The 15,807-nt window shown below is 36.7% G+C and overlaps 1 protein-coding gene across 7 annotated transcripts in view; it reads right to left on the bottom strand.

Annotated features, from left to right (window-relative positions):
• CPED1 (cadherin like and PC-esterase domain containing 1) overlaps nucleotides 1-15,807 on the bottom strand; it is a 272,369-nt gene that overhangs the window by 199,896 nt on the left and 56,666 nt on the right. For all 7 annotated transcript variants that reach the window (XM_070616405.1, XM_070616407.1, XM_070616409.1 and 4 more), the window contains exon 5: nucleotides 10,920-10,995. In XM_070616405.1, the coding sequence (XP_070472506.1) occupies nucleotides 10,920-10,995 (76 nt within the window). The remainder of the gene's footprint in view (nucleotides 1-10,919; nucleotides 10,996-15,807) is intronic.

Here is a 15,807-nt window from a genome sequence, read left to right as displayed (position 1 = left end):
AAAGAACTACACAGTATATATCCCAAGCACATTGACAAGCTTGCTTCTCAGCTTTTAAGCAATGCCAAGTGGAAGGAAGAACTACGCAGTTTCCAACTACCAGGCTATAGTCCAGCAGCAGATATTTCTTTCCCATTTTCAAGGAAATGAAGTAAGGCTAGGCTATCATTTTCCCAAATCTCCATTTGGTTTTGGCTGTGATTAGCTAATTTAGAGAGTGATGGCTCACAGGCAGAATGGTGAATTTTATGGACAGGTCAGAATGTGTAGGTGATCACTGCATTTGCACGATTCAACAGTTTCCATGACGGTCTGACTGGTCTGCAATGATGTCTAAAATTCTCATCAATAGAATTATTCATTTGGGTTGAATTCATTCATTATTCATTCATGTTCGGTGAAAAAAAAATGTGGATTTGAGAGAGGAAAGTATATCAGAACTAATTAATTTTTCAGATTAGCTAGTTCTGGAGGGCAGAGGCAAAGTCTGAGAACATGTGAGAACTGGTGTTCGAGGTAGGAAGAAGCACACATGGCAAATCCACAGCTAGCCCAGCAGACTTGCATTGCCAGTGGACAGCATCGAGCTCTTGGCTTGAAGAGAAGGAAAGATAATAATCCCTGACTTTAAAGTGATTTTGGGAAGGGTAGCAGGGGCTAGTTCCGCCTAAAGAATTACATGGACTTTATCATAACCAATCAATAAGCATTTATCAAATATCTATAATAATAGACATCTGCCATTTTTTCTCTCCAATATCTTTTTCTTCCTTTGGGGATCTGTTCTCTGCTCTCCGTATGGATCTGGTGGAACTGCCAATCACATTTCCCTGCCTACTCCACCCATCCCTGGCTGTTATGGGCTGAACTGTGTCCCACCAAAATTCGTATGTTGAAATCCTAACCCCGCGTACCTCAGAATTTGCTGTATTTGGAGAAAAGGTCTTTAAAGACCTGATTAAGTTAAAGCGAGGTCATTAGGATGAAGGCAGAGAGAGGAGAGGGCAGTACAGCGTGCTGTGGGAGGGACAGCGAAGGGAGGAGCTCGGCTTGAGCAGAGAGCTGGGCTCGGGGAATAATGGGAGACCAGGGAGAAACACAGCCTGTCTCAGCCTGTGGGGACCTTGAATACCACTCGAGGAGCTTGGGAGAGGGAAGCGGTTAAGAGCAAGGAGGCTCCAGACTCACACTGCCTAAGTGCAGATACCATTGGTTAGATATGCGAGCCTGGAACATTTACCTAATTTCTCTACACTTGACTATTTATTATTATTTATTATTTATTATTATTTATTATTATTCATTCAAGGAATAATAATGATACATCCCTCATGGAGACACTGTGAGTACTAAATGAATTAATATATGTATGTATATATGTAAGCATATATTTTTAAAACAAAACATTGTTACTATACATTTTACATAGACACTGTACAAATAGGCAAGATATATAATAACAAAATATAGTATACATAATATAGATATCGGGATTATTATTCTTTTATTTTTAACTCAACACATGATGTGAATATTTTTCTGTGCCAATAAATGTAGATTTCCATCATTTCTAATGCCTTCATAGTTTTTCACTGATAAATATACCATAATTTGTTCATACTTGAATTGCACAGTACTCTAGATGTAAACATTATACATTAATAGGAAATGTATGGAACATTATGTAATTTCACAAGATTTACATTTTCTTCTTTTTGTTTATCTGTATTTTCTGTTCTTTTCATAATGAATGTATCTTACTAGTGTAATAATGGTATAATAAAAAAGTAAAAGGAACTTTTAAAAGGCATGTTTGATCAATTTTTAAAATTTGATTTCTATTTCATTATTTCTTTCTTTCTCATCTATTTCCTTCTCATAGATGGCCAAAAACCCAAACAGGATACAAGAAGGAAAGAGAAGAACATTTCTACTGACTTTCATGATTGATAAATAGAATCACGAAAGTATTTTGCACTGCCACTGATGGCTGTGAACTCCGTCTAAGCTAGAGTTCCTTATGCAGAGTGGTGGTCCCCAGATTGAACTCTCCCGAGCTTCTTGGGGGCCAGGCGGCGTCAGGAAGTTGCTTCCGGGGGCCACCAAAAGGAAGAAAAGAAAGAACAAAGGTGAGGATGAAGGGGGTAGTATTCTACCTGTTATCGACCAAAGCAATTCCATTTCTTTGTTAAATAGGGCTTCTGAGACTTTTTCAAGGTTGAGTTTAAAAAAGAAAAACAATCCACCTAACGTCCACTGCAATCTAGATCAATGCTCTTTCTTTCTGATTTAGGTTTTCTGGCCATATCTCAAACACCTTCACTTTCTTTCACAGAATCCATGGAGAAAAAGTGCAGAAGCACAATAGTCAGCAAGAAGTATTGGATTTATTTCCTCTGCCCTGAATGCAGAATCATTAAGATGAAGAAAACTGCCTAGAGAGCAAATCTATAAGAAGTACTAAAACATTATTGGATAAGTAAAGAGAGAGAACTCTCACCATTGTCTTGCTACTCCATCCTTCTGGCAGTCAGTACTTAGCTTCTCCTCCCAAAAAATGACGAACAAATATTTAAAGACTTTTGGGTTGAAATGGTGCAAAAATACGAGCCCACCTAAAGGAAGTACATGTCCATGTCCAGCACGGATGAGGAACAACCAATAATGCAAGAAAGCTTGTCCTTTTAGACAGCAACGAGGTGATGAGTCTCTTGGCTGCAATGGTAATCACCTAGAAGTTAGTACTATACCACATAATTTGATAACTTTCTGCCTTGTGTATGTGCAATATTGTAACAGCTCTCTGGTTCTTTCATAGACGCAAATACCTTGTTACTCGAATTAGCTACTTATGGCTTGGAGAAATGAGACAGTACTTTCTACTTCTCCTGCCCCTGTTCTTGCCCCATAGCATCAACTCAATATTGAGCTCATAATGGGTAAACGGATAAATTAGTCCAAACATTACCAAGACCCTCTGATGACTGGCAAGGCTCCCCTTCCACAACTCTAACCCCTTCCATTAGCATCTTCTCCAGTCTCTCATTTAAACATATTAGAGTGACTATTATATACCAGGACCTATGACCATGGACTGAACTTCAGAGACGAAAAAGAAGGTCCTGCCCTCAGGGAGTCTCAGTCCTTGTGGGGAGACAAATACATACAAATACAACTAAGATACAATGTGACTTGGCTATAATGAAGGATTTCACAAGGTACAGTAGGAACACAGAGGAAGGAAAGTATAAATTTATCTCAGCAAATCAGGTAGATTTCACGTGGAACACACTCTTGAGTAACAATACATATATTTTCAATATGAAATACATACACAAAAATGTTCCTAATAATTTCTCTGGGTTTGTAAATTTGGGGTATTTATTCTCTTCTTTATATTGTCTTTATTTCTAAAACAATACAGTATTTCCCTCTTAGCCATGGAGGATATGTTCCAAGACACTCAGTGGATGCCTGAAACCACGGATAGTACTGAACACTACTTATACTATTTTTTTTCCTATGAACACTATTTATACTATTTTTTTTCCTATACATACATACATGTGATAAAGTTTAATTTATAAATTAGGCAGAGCAAGAAATTAACAACAATAACTAATAATAAAATAGAACAATTATAACAATATACTGTAATAAAAGTTACCATAGATCTCAGCAACTTCTGCATACAACATTTTTATTTTCCTTACTAAGTCAAGAACTTTCATCTTTTCACTGAAAGGAGGCACTTTACGGCTTCTCTATGGTATATCCAAATTGCCAGCATTCTTGCACTTTGGGGCCATTATTAAGTAAAATAAGGGTTACTTGAACACAAGCACTGCCATACCACTATATTGGATCTGATAACCAACATGGCTACTAAGTGACTAACAGGCAGGTAGCACATATAGCATGGATATGCAGGACAAAGGGATGGTTCATGTCCTGAGTGGGATGGAGCAGGACAGCACAAAATTTCATCATGCTACTCAGAACAACATGAAATTTAAAACTTATGAATTATATCTGGAATTTTCCATTTAATATTTTCAGACCATGGTTAACTGTGGTTAACTAAGACCTTGGAAAGCAAAACCGTGGATAAGGGGTAACTACTGTATATTCAATTTGGAAGGAATGTGTCCTTGGCTCACCACTTGACTTTTCTGAAATCTACAGTTGAATGACAGATTAAGCTCCGTTTCCTGGTGTCTAACTTGTCTTCCAGCTCAATCGATGGCTGGTTAAAACTGTAGAGAGACATGCTATTACAAACCACATGCAAACCATCAGCCCATTCTGCTGCTTCTTTTTTTTTTTTAAAGATTAGCACTTGGGCTAATAACTGTTGCCAATCTTCCTTTTTTTTTTTTTAAAGGATTGGCACCTGAGCTAACAACTGTTGCCAATCTTTTTTTTTTTTTTCTGCTTTATCTCTCCAACCCCCACCCCCATACACAGTTGTATATCTTAGTTGCAGGTCCTTCTAGTTGTGGGATGTGGGACGCCACCTCAACGTGGCCTGACGAGCGGTGCCATGTCCGTGCCCAGGATCCGAACCCTGGGCCGCCGCAGCGGAGCGTGTGAACTTTAACCACTCGGCCATGGAGCCGGCCCCCCATTCTGCTTCTATCAGCCTTAGAATGCACGGAAATTCCTGCTATATTCTTCTGTATTGCAAGTGCTAGAAATAGTTATTAAACTTTTTAATATATGTATTTTCATAAGAATTTTAGGGTGAAATTAGAAGAGGTTGCTTGAGGGGCTACTAGCTAGTTGTGTTGGTGGTGGTGGTAGAGCTGACAATTGCAGGAGCAGTATGCTTTTTCCATTTTAGCGAGTGAGGAAGACATACTCGGAAGAGAGAACAGCAAACTTGTGTGATTTTCTCCAGTGTTTTTTGTGTAGAAGCAGAGAAATAAGAGTGTAGGAGTTTTTCTATAATTGGTGGCTTAAGGGCTGGTGTGGTGGAAAAATACGAATGTTGCAGGTGCTTGGACGGAAATACTGCAAATGGCAGACCAAGAGGTCCAGGCTTGGCAGGAAAGAAATTATGACCAAAAGTGGCTGATGGACTTGGAGAAAGTAGCAGAATTAAGAGAGAGTACCAAAGTGTCATCTGAGGTTCCAGGCCGGAGTAGTTCTGCATGATGCAAGCTGCCGAGCAAGGCTACAGAAGTGGGAGGGTGAAGTTGATGAGAAATGAAGGCCATGGATCTAATGAGATCAAAGAGCTGTGAGGTTAGGATGATGAAAGGTCAACTGTATGGACATCATTTTGACAAGAATCATGGCAGATTTGAAGTGGAGAGGAAGAAGTTAACCCATGTGATAATTTTCTTATTGAAACTGTTGAATGATCAGGATAGTTGGTCGATAATAATAAGTAGCGAAGAGATGTTGATAATCCCTCCCAACTCCAGAGTTCAAGGTTTTAGCAGAAAATCCAGCTTCCTTGTCCTCAGGGATTAGCATAGTTATTGTTTTGTTTTGAGGGAAATGGAAGCTGGAATTACCAAGGGTTTAGGGAAAAGCAAAGATGAATCTAGGGGAAGAGGCACAGAGATGTGTGGGGATAGAGAGGTCTGATCTGAATCTTAGTGGTAAGTCAATTTTACAGGAATGAGAAACATGAGGGACCTTTCTTTAAATTCCAGCGTTGCAACATTGCTGAGGTATATCTGCATGATGTCACATGGTACTACCTTGTACTTTCCTATGTCTTCAACTCCTCTCCTCTTCTCGGAGACCAAATGGCTTATGTTAAAGAGTCTATCAATTTGACGACAGACCAAATACTGAAATAGGCAGCTTATCTGGCCTCTCAAGCTTCTAAATTTGTTATGTCACACGCCAAGCCCCTGTAAACATTTGGGTGTGTGACTTCTATTCTAAATAAAATCTAACCCTGGATCAAGTCAGGGCATCAGAGAACTAGTTATCCGGGCCTCACTGTTTGGTCCCTAGACAGATTGCTGTGAGCAGGCCTAACAAATTTGTTTTATTGATGAAAGGGATGGAAGGAAAGAGCACTCTGGCTTCAGTCTCCATAATGGACTGATTTTTCAGGGACAAGAAAGGAAGTGGGAAGGGTATGAGAGAATGTTGACTTGGACTTGGCTGGTCATGGTAGAGATGTAGAAAAGTAGATGGGTTTGGTTAAGCTTTGGGAGTGGATGGCTTGTTGATGAATTGAATGGGAACTTGAAGGCACTTCCAGAAATTCTACCAATTAGAAATTCATTGGGTTTTCAAGCTTCTTTTATAAAAATGCAAATACATTTAAGAGGCTTATGACCAGGGTGAGGGTATAATTTAGTCTGAATTAGTTCCATCAGCTTACTTTCTATGATTACCCAGCTGAAGTCAGTCATACTAATAAAGAGATGAGCGTTTTCCTTGGGGAAAGAATGTTTTGCATAAAGGATATAATCATGTGTGGGACAGGAAGCGGAGGTCTCGGGAAGATAGAAGCATGAAGGTGCACACAGAAGACACAGAGAGGGAGCGTCAGCATTGGAGGGCACAGAGAACAGGCAAACTTTAGCCTATTGGAAAGTTTACCTGATTGCCTCCTACAGATGTGTCTCAAATCCTTTTTAATACTGGGAATGTTTCCATTTCTTGTACTCTTGTTGGAAGGAGAGCATTCCTCCAAGTTGTAGCAGAGGGGAGGAAAAGAATGAAAGCTACAAAAATACTCAAATGGTATTAACCATTGACAATTTCCATGTAGCTTTGTTTAAATTCCACTTAGGCTACCGGATTCCCTGACAATATTTCACTGATATCGTATGCTAAATAGGAACTTTTAGACCCAGAATATTAAAAACAATCATCAGTGTCACGTGAGATAAAAACTATTATTGGTCAATGTTTAAAAATAATTTCAGGGGAAGGTGCTGTGGCCGAGTGGTTAAGTTCGCGCACTCCGCTTCAGGGGTCCAGGGTTTCGCTGGTTTACATCCTGGGCGTGGACATGGCACCACTCATCAGGCCAAGCTGAGGTGGCATCCCGCCTATCACAACCAGAGGCACTCACAACTAGAATATACAACTATGTACTGGGGGGGTTTAAGGAGAAGAAGAAAAAAAAAAAAGAAGCAGCTTGACAATAGATATTAGCTCAGGTGCCAATCTTTAAACAACAACAACAAAATAATAATTTCAATTATGTTATTTTAAAGCTATGTTTTATATTTGATAGTAAATATCTATAATCTTTTAAAGTCCAGTCTTGCTTAGATACAACAAAAGATTAAATTTCATCTATAGTCTCCCTTTTTCTTTATGTATTCTCATGTTACTAAAAAAATGAAGACAGAGCTAAAATGTTCAAAATACTATCTTTGAGTATAAGTGTGGGTACATTTCAAACTTCACATGAAAGCTAGTGCTCAGAGCTAAGATAAAACTATGGAAAGAATGAGTAATTGCCAAAAATTTGGCACACTCCTAACTAGGACTTCTTGGATGGTGATGCTGCATAAAAAAGAACGAACAACAACTCACTGCCCAAGTAAAACAGTTCTCTGATGTTATGATTTGTACTTATACTTCAAATATGGGAAAGAAATCTTTTTTTATCAAAAAAACAAACAATAAAAGGCAACAAAAAACACTGGCAACATGTCTGGGCCAACTAAAAATTATGAAACTTTTTTTGTCAAAAGGTAAAGCATTAAATGGCAAGATAAAAATAAATCTTCGTGCTAGCCAGTAAAAATTCCATGGATTTGTTCCTTTCAATGTGAGTCACAAGTCTAATGGCAGGTACACTCTGTTTGGCTATGGAACAGAACAGACTGTGTTAGTCTTACATGCTGTCTTCAAACACTCCTTTACATCCGGCCCAAACTCTTTGTCCTGCCACACTCGCAGGGTTTCAACCACATTTACCAGCATGATCATCCTTCCTTTCTTAGCATCCCTGTCTTTACCTACTGCTTAAGATAAAACCTGGGGCACGTGTCTCTATGGGAAAACGGCACAGTGGAATCATGGATTCTCGGCATTACTGATCATTGCCAAATGTATTTTTATAGATAAGAATACTAAAGCATAATTAGGCTTTAAATCTTGCTCAGAATTATACACTGAGAAGCTTCACAGCTAGACCTTGTCAAGCATTCTTCTCTGAAACTGTTGATAGACACTTCTCCAGGCATCTTTTATATTTCTGCACATTTTGCAAACAGAGGCACTGACCATCTTTGTTTTGAATTATGTTTTCAAGGATATTTATATAGCAGATAGCCTTGAAAGATAGAGATGGTGCCTCACTCCAGAGCAAAGAGAAGGTTTTGGCCACTATAACAAAAATAATGTCTTCCTCTGCGGCAAAGGGTAGGCATGCTCACTGCTCATTATAAAATATTCAAACTCCCTAAGCTCAGAGTTCCTCTGCTGAACTGCAAACCACTAAGTATACAAGTGTCACCTAGCTCTCTTCACATCACCCTGTGGGAACTGGGATTCAGTGAACAGGTGCAAATGCTGATAGTCCGCCTACTGCTATTGCTGTAAATAATAAAGTCCTTTGTCTCTGACCCAGAAGTCTCATGTCTTCTGCCAGCACCCATGAAACTGTGGGAGGCTGACTTGTGAGGTTGGAAGCAGAGTGAAATCTCAGACCATTCACAGTTTTTGACAGAAACATAAAATCATAGTAAGAGTCAATCATATACAGAGAGAAAATATTAGGTATTGAGAGGTCTGTTGCTTGATGTTTCGAATCTAGGATGATCCAGTTATGATTTTGTGAGTATTATGTGTTAGGCATAATATATAATATTCTTTATTCTTCAAATCAAATTATATACACACAATTATACACACACCTATAGACTCTACTTTATTTTCAAAATTAAATCTATGAAATGGCTCTCATTAACTTCACTTTATAGATTAAAAACCAAAAGTAAAAACCAACAGCAGCCTGAAGTTAAGTCATATAGCTATCAGGGGGCAGAGCTAAAATCTCTAGTTTCAAAATTTGCGTTTTGCCTACCTACAGATGAAACATAGCTTAAAATGACACGGCCATTTTGGCTTTAAATAAAATGCCTAAATTATTTAGTATTATGCTTAGTTTTACTATCTTACCTTTTTAATAGTACTATATACTTAGATACTGACATGTTGCTATCTAATCTGTATGCAAAATTAAATATTCAGTATTCACAATAAATAAAATGTTTTGATCTCGTGAATACTGAGTTTATATTATACACTATATATTCCTAACAAAAGTCTACAACAAAAGCTATTGTTTAAAAGCTTAAATCATAAAATAATGCTGAGACATAGTCCTTTAAAGCTACACATCTAAGAAATTGTCAGCTAGAAAAAGATAACATGACAGGAGAAATAATTCCGCTTAAAAGGGCGTATATCCTGTAAAACTATCTTATTGGTCATACAGATAAATAGAAAATTAACACACTACCCAGAGTGGAGAAAGGACTACATATGTCTAGAACGTATAGATGTTCTTGAGAATAAAAAATGTTTGAAGCAAAAGGAGACATAAAAAAACTTTACAATTTTATGGAAGCAAAATATAAAATTTAAACTTATCCAAAAGTTTTTTGGGGAATTTTTTAAACCGGTAATCCATTTCTGGCTATCAACGGTCTTTCACTCCTGTGACTCTATTCTGCTAGCTCCAATGCCAACGAAACAATGTTCTGAGTCAACCATGTGGAAATGTAAAGAGCAACAAAGAAAAACATACTTAAAAATATGTAGGTTCTATTCAAAACATAAACAAATTTTTTTCAAATTGCCTTAACTGGATTTATAGATATTAATAACGTATTAATGAAAAATAATTTTTTACTTGCTCCTCACAAAAACATTACTTTTTTTTGTAAAATAAAAAACTACCCAGCTGACATTTACAAAAAACAAAAACAAAATTTAGAGGTATGGAGTCAGTTACAATTGTGGTAAAACAATAACTACAAAACCAGGTTTATGTCTCTGATTTATTTTAGACGAGAATCTTAAATTGAAAGTTTAATTGCTGATTCATTTTTATTTTATTTTAATCCTTGGTAAATGACAGTAGGAGACTACAGTCTTTATAATGACACATGCCAATGTGGTTTATGTTGGTGTGGAAGTAGAAATCCTATGGAAAAGCTGATGGGTTAAGATATCATGTTTCTGATTCCACTAGGACACATACACACACACACAAAACAGAATTAAAGCTTTGCAGATCCAAATTTTAATTATATAGTGAAATACTTTCTAGGGCCATAAGCTATTAAATATCAAATGGGTTTTAAACAAGACATTTGAGGAACCCTTTCCCTGATGGGTTTTAAAGCAGGCTATAATTTCATCCATGAAGAGCCATATACCATCTGATGGTTTTTTCCCACTCTGGGAATCTATGAGGAAACTGGAGATGGTCACTTTTTGTCCCAAATTTCTAATATTGTCAAGACATAGAATTTACTCCTCCAGTATTCTGTCTTAAATATGCAGTCAAATTGAGAGGATTTCAGATAGAAGCAACAAATCTGTTACTATCAGATTCAACTAATCATGAAGAAATATATTTTTTAAAAACCTCAAGTTTGATATAATTAAGAATACTTCAATAATTGTTTTCCAAATAAAACAGCAATTATTTTAAAGACAAACACAAAGGAAGACAAGGAACATTCATCTAGAAAGTTAGGGGGCAAAACCAAAAGAAAGAACATCAGTGTCATGCTTGTATTCCTTACTATCAAAGTCTTCCCATTGGCAAAACCTTGTGGATTCTGGAAGATTTGTGATAGTGGAATTGATAGACAAAGGAGCTAAATATGCTGATCTGAGGTTTCATTAGTTGGTGTCTGCTGACGAAGCCTACATAGCTCACTCATTTGTGTATAAGGAAGCAAACTAAAGATTACCTGGAAATCTCCTAATTATTTGACATAATCCTTCCTTTCTGCAAAGTTGATGCTGCACTTCTGGTAATATGTTTACCTGAAAGGAAAGAAAAAGATTCTAGTGAGTTAGGCATCCAAGAATGCTAAAGGCAAGGAAACGCAAAAAACCCAGAGGGCATGGATGTGAAGTACTGTCTACACCATCCACACCATACTTTCAAATCTCTGCAAGCCAACATTCAAATCCAGAAAAATAACGTGGCTCATTTGATAGCATAAAATAAAAACTTGTTCTTAGAAATCTTCAAAATATTTGGGAATATTTTGAAAACTTCAATATATTTCAAAACCATGACATTTGCTAGGAATAAAAGTAAATACTTATGTTCTTATGGCAAATAGAGTACCACAAATAACTTGATAGTTGCAAATTTTGCTTTGGAAAAAAAATAGCACTAAACATAACCTCAAAGTCAACTAAACTCCAAAGTTGCAAAGACCCTCAGTGATTTGAATCACATAGATATTTAGCGGAAATTTAGTGCTAAACCTGTTTCAAAACTTCATATATAATCTTCACTTCATACTGAAAGGCATTATTGCATCCAAATATAAAATCCAGTCACCACAAAACTATTTCAACAAAAATTTGTTGTTAGAAAGCTTCATAAATGTTATCATAAATTCAAATATAGATTTTAACTTATAAAGTAGAGAAAAGATACAAACAAGCTTAACTCTCTCCTCTTCTGAATATACAGGTTGATTAATTGGCTATTATCAACTAACTCTCCAAAATAATACCAAATATGGTAAAGCCTTGTTAAAACCAACAGAAAGAGATCAGTGTAAATAGGCTTGAAAATCAGAAGCATTTTTGAGCTCTTTTGATTATTTTCAAATTACTCTAAACTAATTGTTTAGAACTAAACTAAGTGATTACTCTAAACTAATGAAGTATTATAGCTTCTCCACTGTGTCCTACTGGCATGACGAGATAAACAGAACTCAGCTGCAGTTGGAGAAGAGAGGGAACCAGAAACAGGTTGTAGTCTCACTGCTGGCACTTAACAGAATCGTAACCTTGAGCACATCACTTTGCTTCTCTTTTTCAACTTCTCCATTTGTAAAATAATGCATTTAGAGCCTTTAGTCTCTACGTTCCACTTCTGCTCTAAGATTTTATCAATTCAGCAATTCAATCATAAGTTGTAGTTTTAAAAAAATGATTCATATAAGTGCTTTGAAACAGTGCATCGATTAAATATTCTCCAACACTTGCAATCTTCTTAACTCTATTAATTTATTCAGTAAACAGTAAACTTCTGCCCAGGTCATGTATGAATGAAGCCTGCGCTTCAGCAGAACTCACTCTTGTGAATCAGCACTAGCAACATTCCTAAATACTCCATTTTGAATGTCTACAAAGACACCAAAGTCTGAGTCACTTACATTCTTACTGAGCTGGGAATTGAGAAAAGACTCTAAGTCTAGTGCACTTTAGATTTTAGGGATGTCTACGTTTCTTAAACTCAAGAGTGAGAAAGTTCAGAGGCTAAATGTGGGAAAAGAAGAAAAGCTTTCATCAAGTCCTGAAGTTTTCCATTAAAAATTCCTAAATAGGCTGGAAGGAAGGGACAGAATACTGCAAAAGTACAGGGAATCCATAACAGAGGTTTGGAGTTGTTTTCTTTTTAAGATAGTGCACAAGGAACTCTTCTAAATTAGACTATGAAAAGCTTCAAAAGTCAATAAACTTGAACCATTTTCCCCCTGACAAGGCAAAATCACTCAGTTGCTATTGATTAAATAGAATCTTTAATAATAGAAGGACCCAGAAAGAGAACCAGCATTAGGTAAGTGACATTAAGGCTATGTACTGATGCAGGTCCAGTTTAAAACCTTCTCCCACTTCTGGAAGGGCTCAGAGCAAATGTGCTGTCATTGCAGATGCTTAGAGCATCCTGGTTATGCTGTCCCGTCCTCCACACACTGAAAGGACTAGAAGAGTCTTGGTAAAATGGATAACAATAACTGAAGTAATGAGCCAGAAGAATTTCTGTAGATGCTGCAAAGAAGTGTACAGCTTGCATGGGTTTCACACAAAAGGGAAGGTTGCTGTGTCTTATCAGAGAGATGACTTTTCAGGCAAGACCTTGGATCAGAAAGATGAACTGACTCAGGATCAACAAAGCACTTGCTTCATAAAACCAGAGCCAAGCCAAGGGAAGTAACTGCTCTCATCCTCCCGCCTCCTGTTTCCCCATCCTCCATCCAATGACCTTTTCCTGTGCTCTTTCCTCCAAAGCACATCTTTGGAATTCACAGAGTTGCAACAGATGATAAAACTGTGATGACACATGACATCAGAAATATCATCCCCATTCTACTATGGAACTGAGCACCAAACTAGGCAGTTAAACTGAATAACTCAGCACAAATAAACACATTCAAGGGCTGTGGGTCATACAGATATGGTAAATCAAGTGTGTTACACATGCTTTAACTTTTTAATTGTCAAACCTAATAATGCTCTTCTATATCCTAGTGCTTTTCATTCTTATTTTTATGTGCATCATAAAATATATAAGATTTGCATGATTATCGAGCAGAATATCATCAAAGAAATTTTAACTTGGAATAGCTGGCTTTTATAGGATGAGCTTCTCCAGTTTGACACTGCAATAATTTTTTTTAACAGGCTTTATTTTTTCAGTTTTAGGTTAATTTTAGGGTCACAATAAAATTGAGCAGAAGGTCCAGAAATTTCCCATATACCCACTACCCCCACATATGCACAGTCTCCTCCATTATCAACATCCCCCACCAGAGCTGTACATTTGTTATACTTAATGAATCTACTCTGACATATCATTATCACCCAAATGGTCTTTTATATACCAATTTTATATAGGAATTTTGTATTCGATTTGAATGCTTAATATACATACATATGTGTGTGTGTTTTATAGACTGCTGTTTTTCTTGGCCTAAAACTTTTCATATCTTTCTAAGGATTAGAGTGCATATAAAAAATAATAATGATATTTGATCCCTGGGCTATTTCTGAGATCAAATTGGGAGAAAGAAAATGTACATTTAAAAAGATTTCAATCCCAAAGTACATTCTACAATCCTAACTTGTGGTAATCTGCATCTAAATTGTTTTTATTACATAATGTCAGAAGCAAAAGTAAAAAAAATCATTCTTATTTTGAGACATATTTCACTAATAAGAGCATCAGTATAATATTAATTATAAATATTTGGAAAGCGTTTGTAAATCAAAAAATAAAACTACAGTAATAACATTAACTCATTAAAAGGAGTAGACATTTTAGTTTGGAGTATTTACAAAGTGTAAGAAAGCATCCAAGGAATAAAATTTTTTTAGTCAGTCATGAGCATTGAGAGTGACATATACTTCACATTGTATCTAAGAGAACTGCTCCTTTTTTTCATTATATATGCACAGATGTACATATCTTTTATTTTATCAAAAATAAGACCTTCTCTGGAAGCTGTTCAGTATCATCCATAAGGAAGAGAATTAATGACAATAAAAGAACCAGCTAATCAAAGAAAAAAAACAGTCTTCTTATCCCCCATGTCTCTCATGTGCAATTATCATTCCATCATATGCACCTGAAAATGTCCTAGCATGCTTTAAAACAAGAGCCATTTCAGTAGTTCTCAAGGCTGCAAGTACTAAACCGGCATCCTGGTTGAGGAAGTGCTAGTCCTACAAACAGTTAGAGCTAGAAAGGAATCCCTCTGCTCTTGAAACACTACAACCCGTCCATTACAGGTGAGATAGAGCCCCAGTTATTAACCTTAACGTTACCCCAAATACTGGACCTCACGTCACTTTCAGCATCACATGGACCAATACAGTTTTAAATTTACATTACTCTCCTCCTGAATAGACAAACTCCTGGCCATTCATTTTCTAGAACAGATCTTATGATCATTTTCATTAAGCACTTATGTTCCAAAGCTCTGATGTGATTACTAATCTTACTAATTTGAGCAGGTGCCCTTTCTTTGTTCATTCTTAGATCATTGACAATACTACAACTTTCCCAAGAAATTTGAAGCAACTTCTGTTTGGAATATTTATGTTTACATAAATAAGTCATGGCTCATAAAACTTCAAATTATTCGGGCTCCAAAGTGATAGTTATCCAACATGTATTGTTTAATATTTATGTATTCTTTAAGAATATTCATTAGAATAGGCTGTAAGTGCAGTAGCTAAATATTTATTTTCAAAGATTCTATAGTAATATGGCTAAGAAAACTAAATTTGAAGTCAGACTTCCTGATTTGAAGCCTGGTTGCTTCATTTATTAGCTATGAGGCCTTAGGGAATTTTCTTAACCTCCTTGTGCTTCTGTCTCCTCATATGTAAAGAACGAAGATAAATTTAATAAGTAAGCACTTAGAATGGTGCCTGGCACCAATAGGAGGTCTTGGCAGGAGAATGAAGAGCAGGAGTAGAGAGAGATTGAGTACTTACCTTCCCAGCTTCCTCTCTGCAGGGCTACGATTTGGCAATGCCTACATTCTCCTAAGTTTATAGCTCCTTTCCAGCGACCTCTCCTTCCTGGCTCCAGCTCTTATTAGGTTTTGCTACACCATTTCTTCTACATATCCTTCTTCAGACTGAAGGTAGTAAACTCTCATGATGTTGCTGGTCTCTGATGTCCCTAATCTTTTTTGTTTCTCTTGTCCTGCCAAAACCTCTGTAGAGAGCTCTTTCATTAGTTTTTCTTCAGTTAAACTCTTTCGAGTATGGCATTTGTTTCCTACTGGGAGGCTGACTGAGACACACAGGAAATATTGTAGACTTTATTCTACAGTTGATGAGAACCCATTCAAGATTTTAAGCACATGAGTAACCAGTTTA

Source organism: Equus przewalskii, chromosome 4 (genome assembly GCF_037783145.1).
Source record: "Equus przewalskii isolate Varuska chromosome 4, EquPr2, whole genome shotgun sequence".
NCBI classification, from domain to species: domain Eukaryota; kingdom Metazoa; phylum Chordata; class Mammalia; order Perissodactyla; family Equidae; genus Equus; species Equus przewalskii.
Note: the sequence above shows the minus strand (reverse complement) of the source record. Positions and strands in the feature narration are given on the sequence as shown.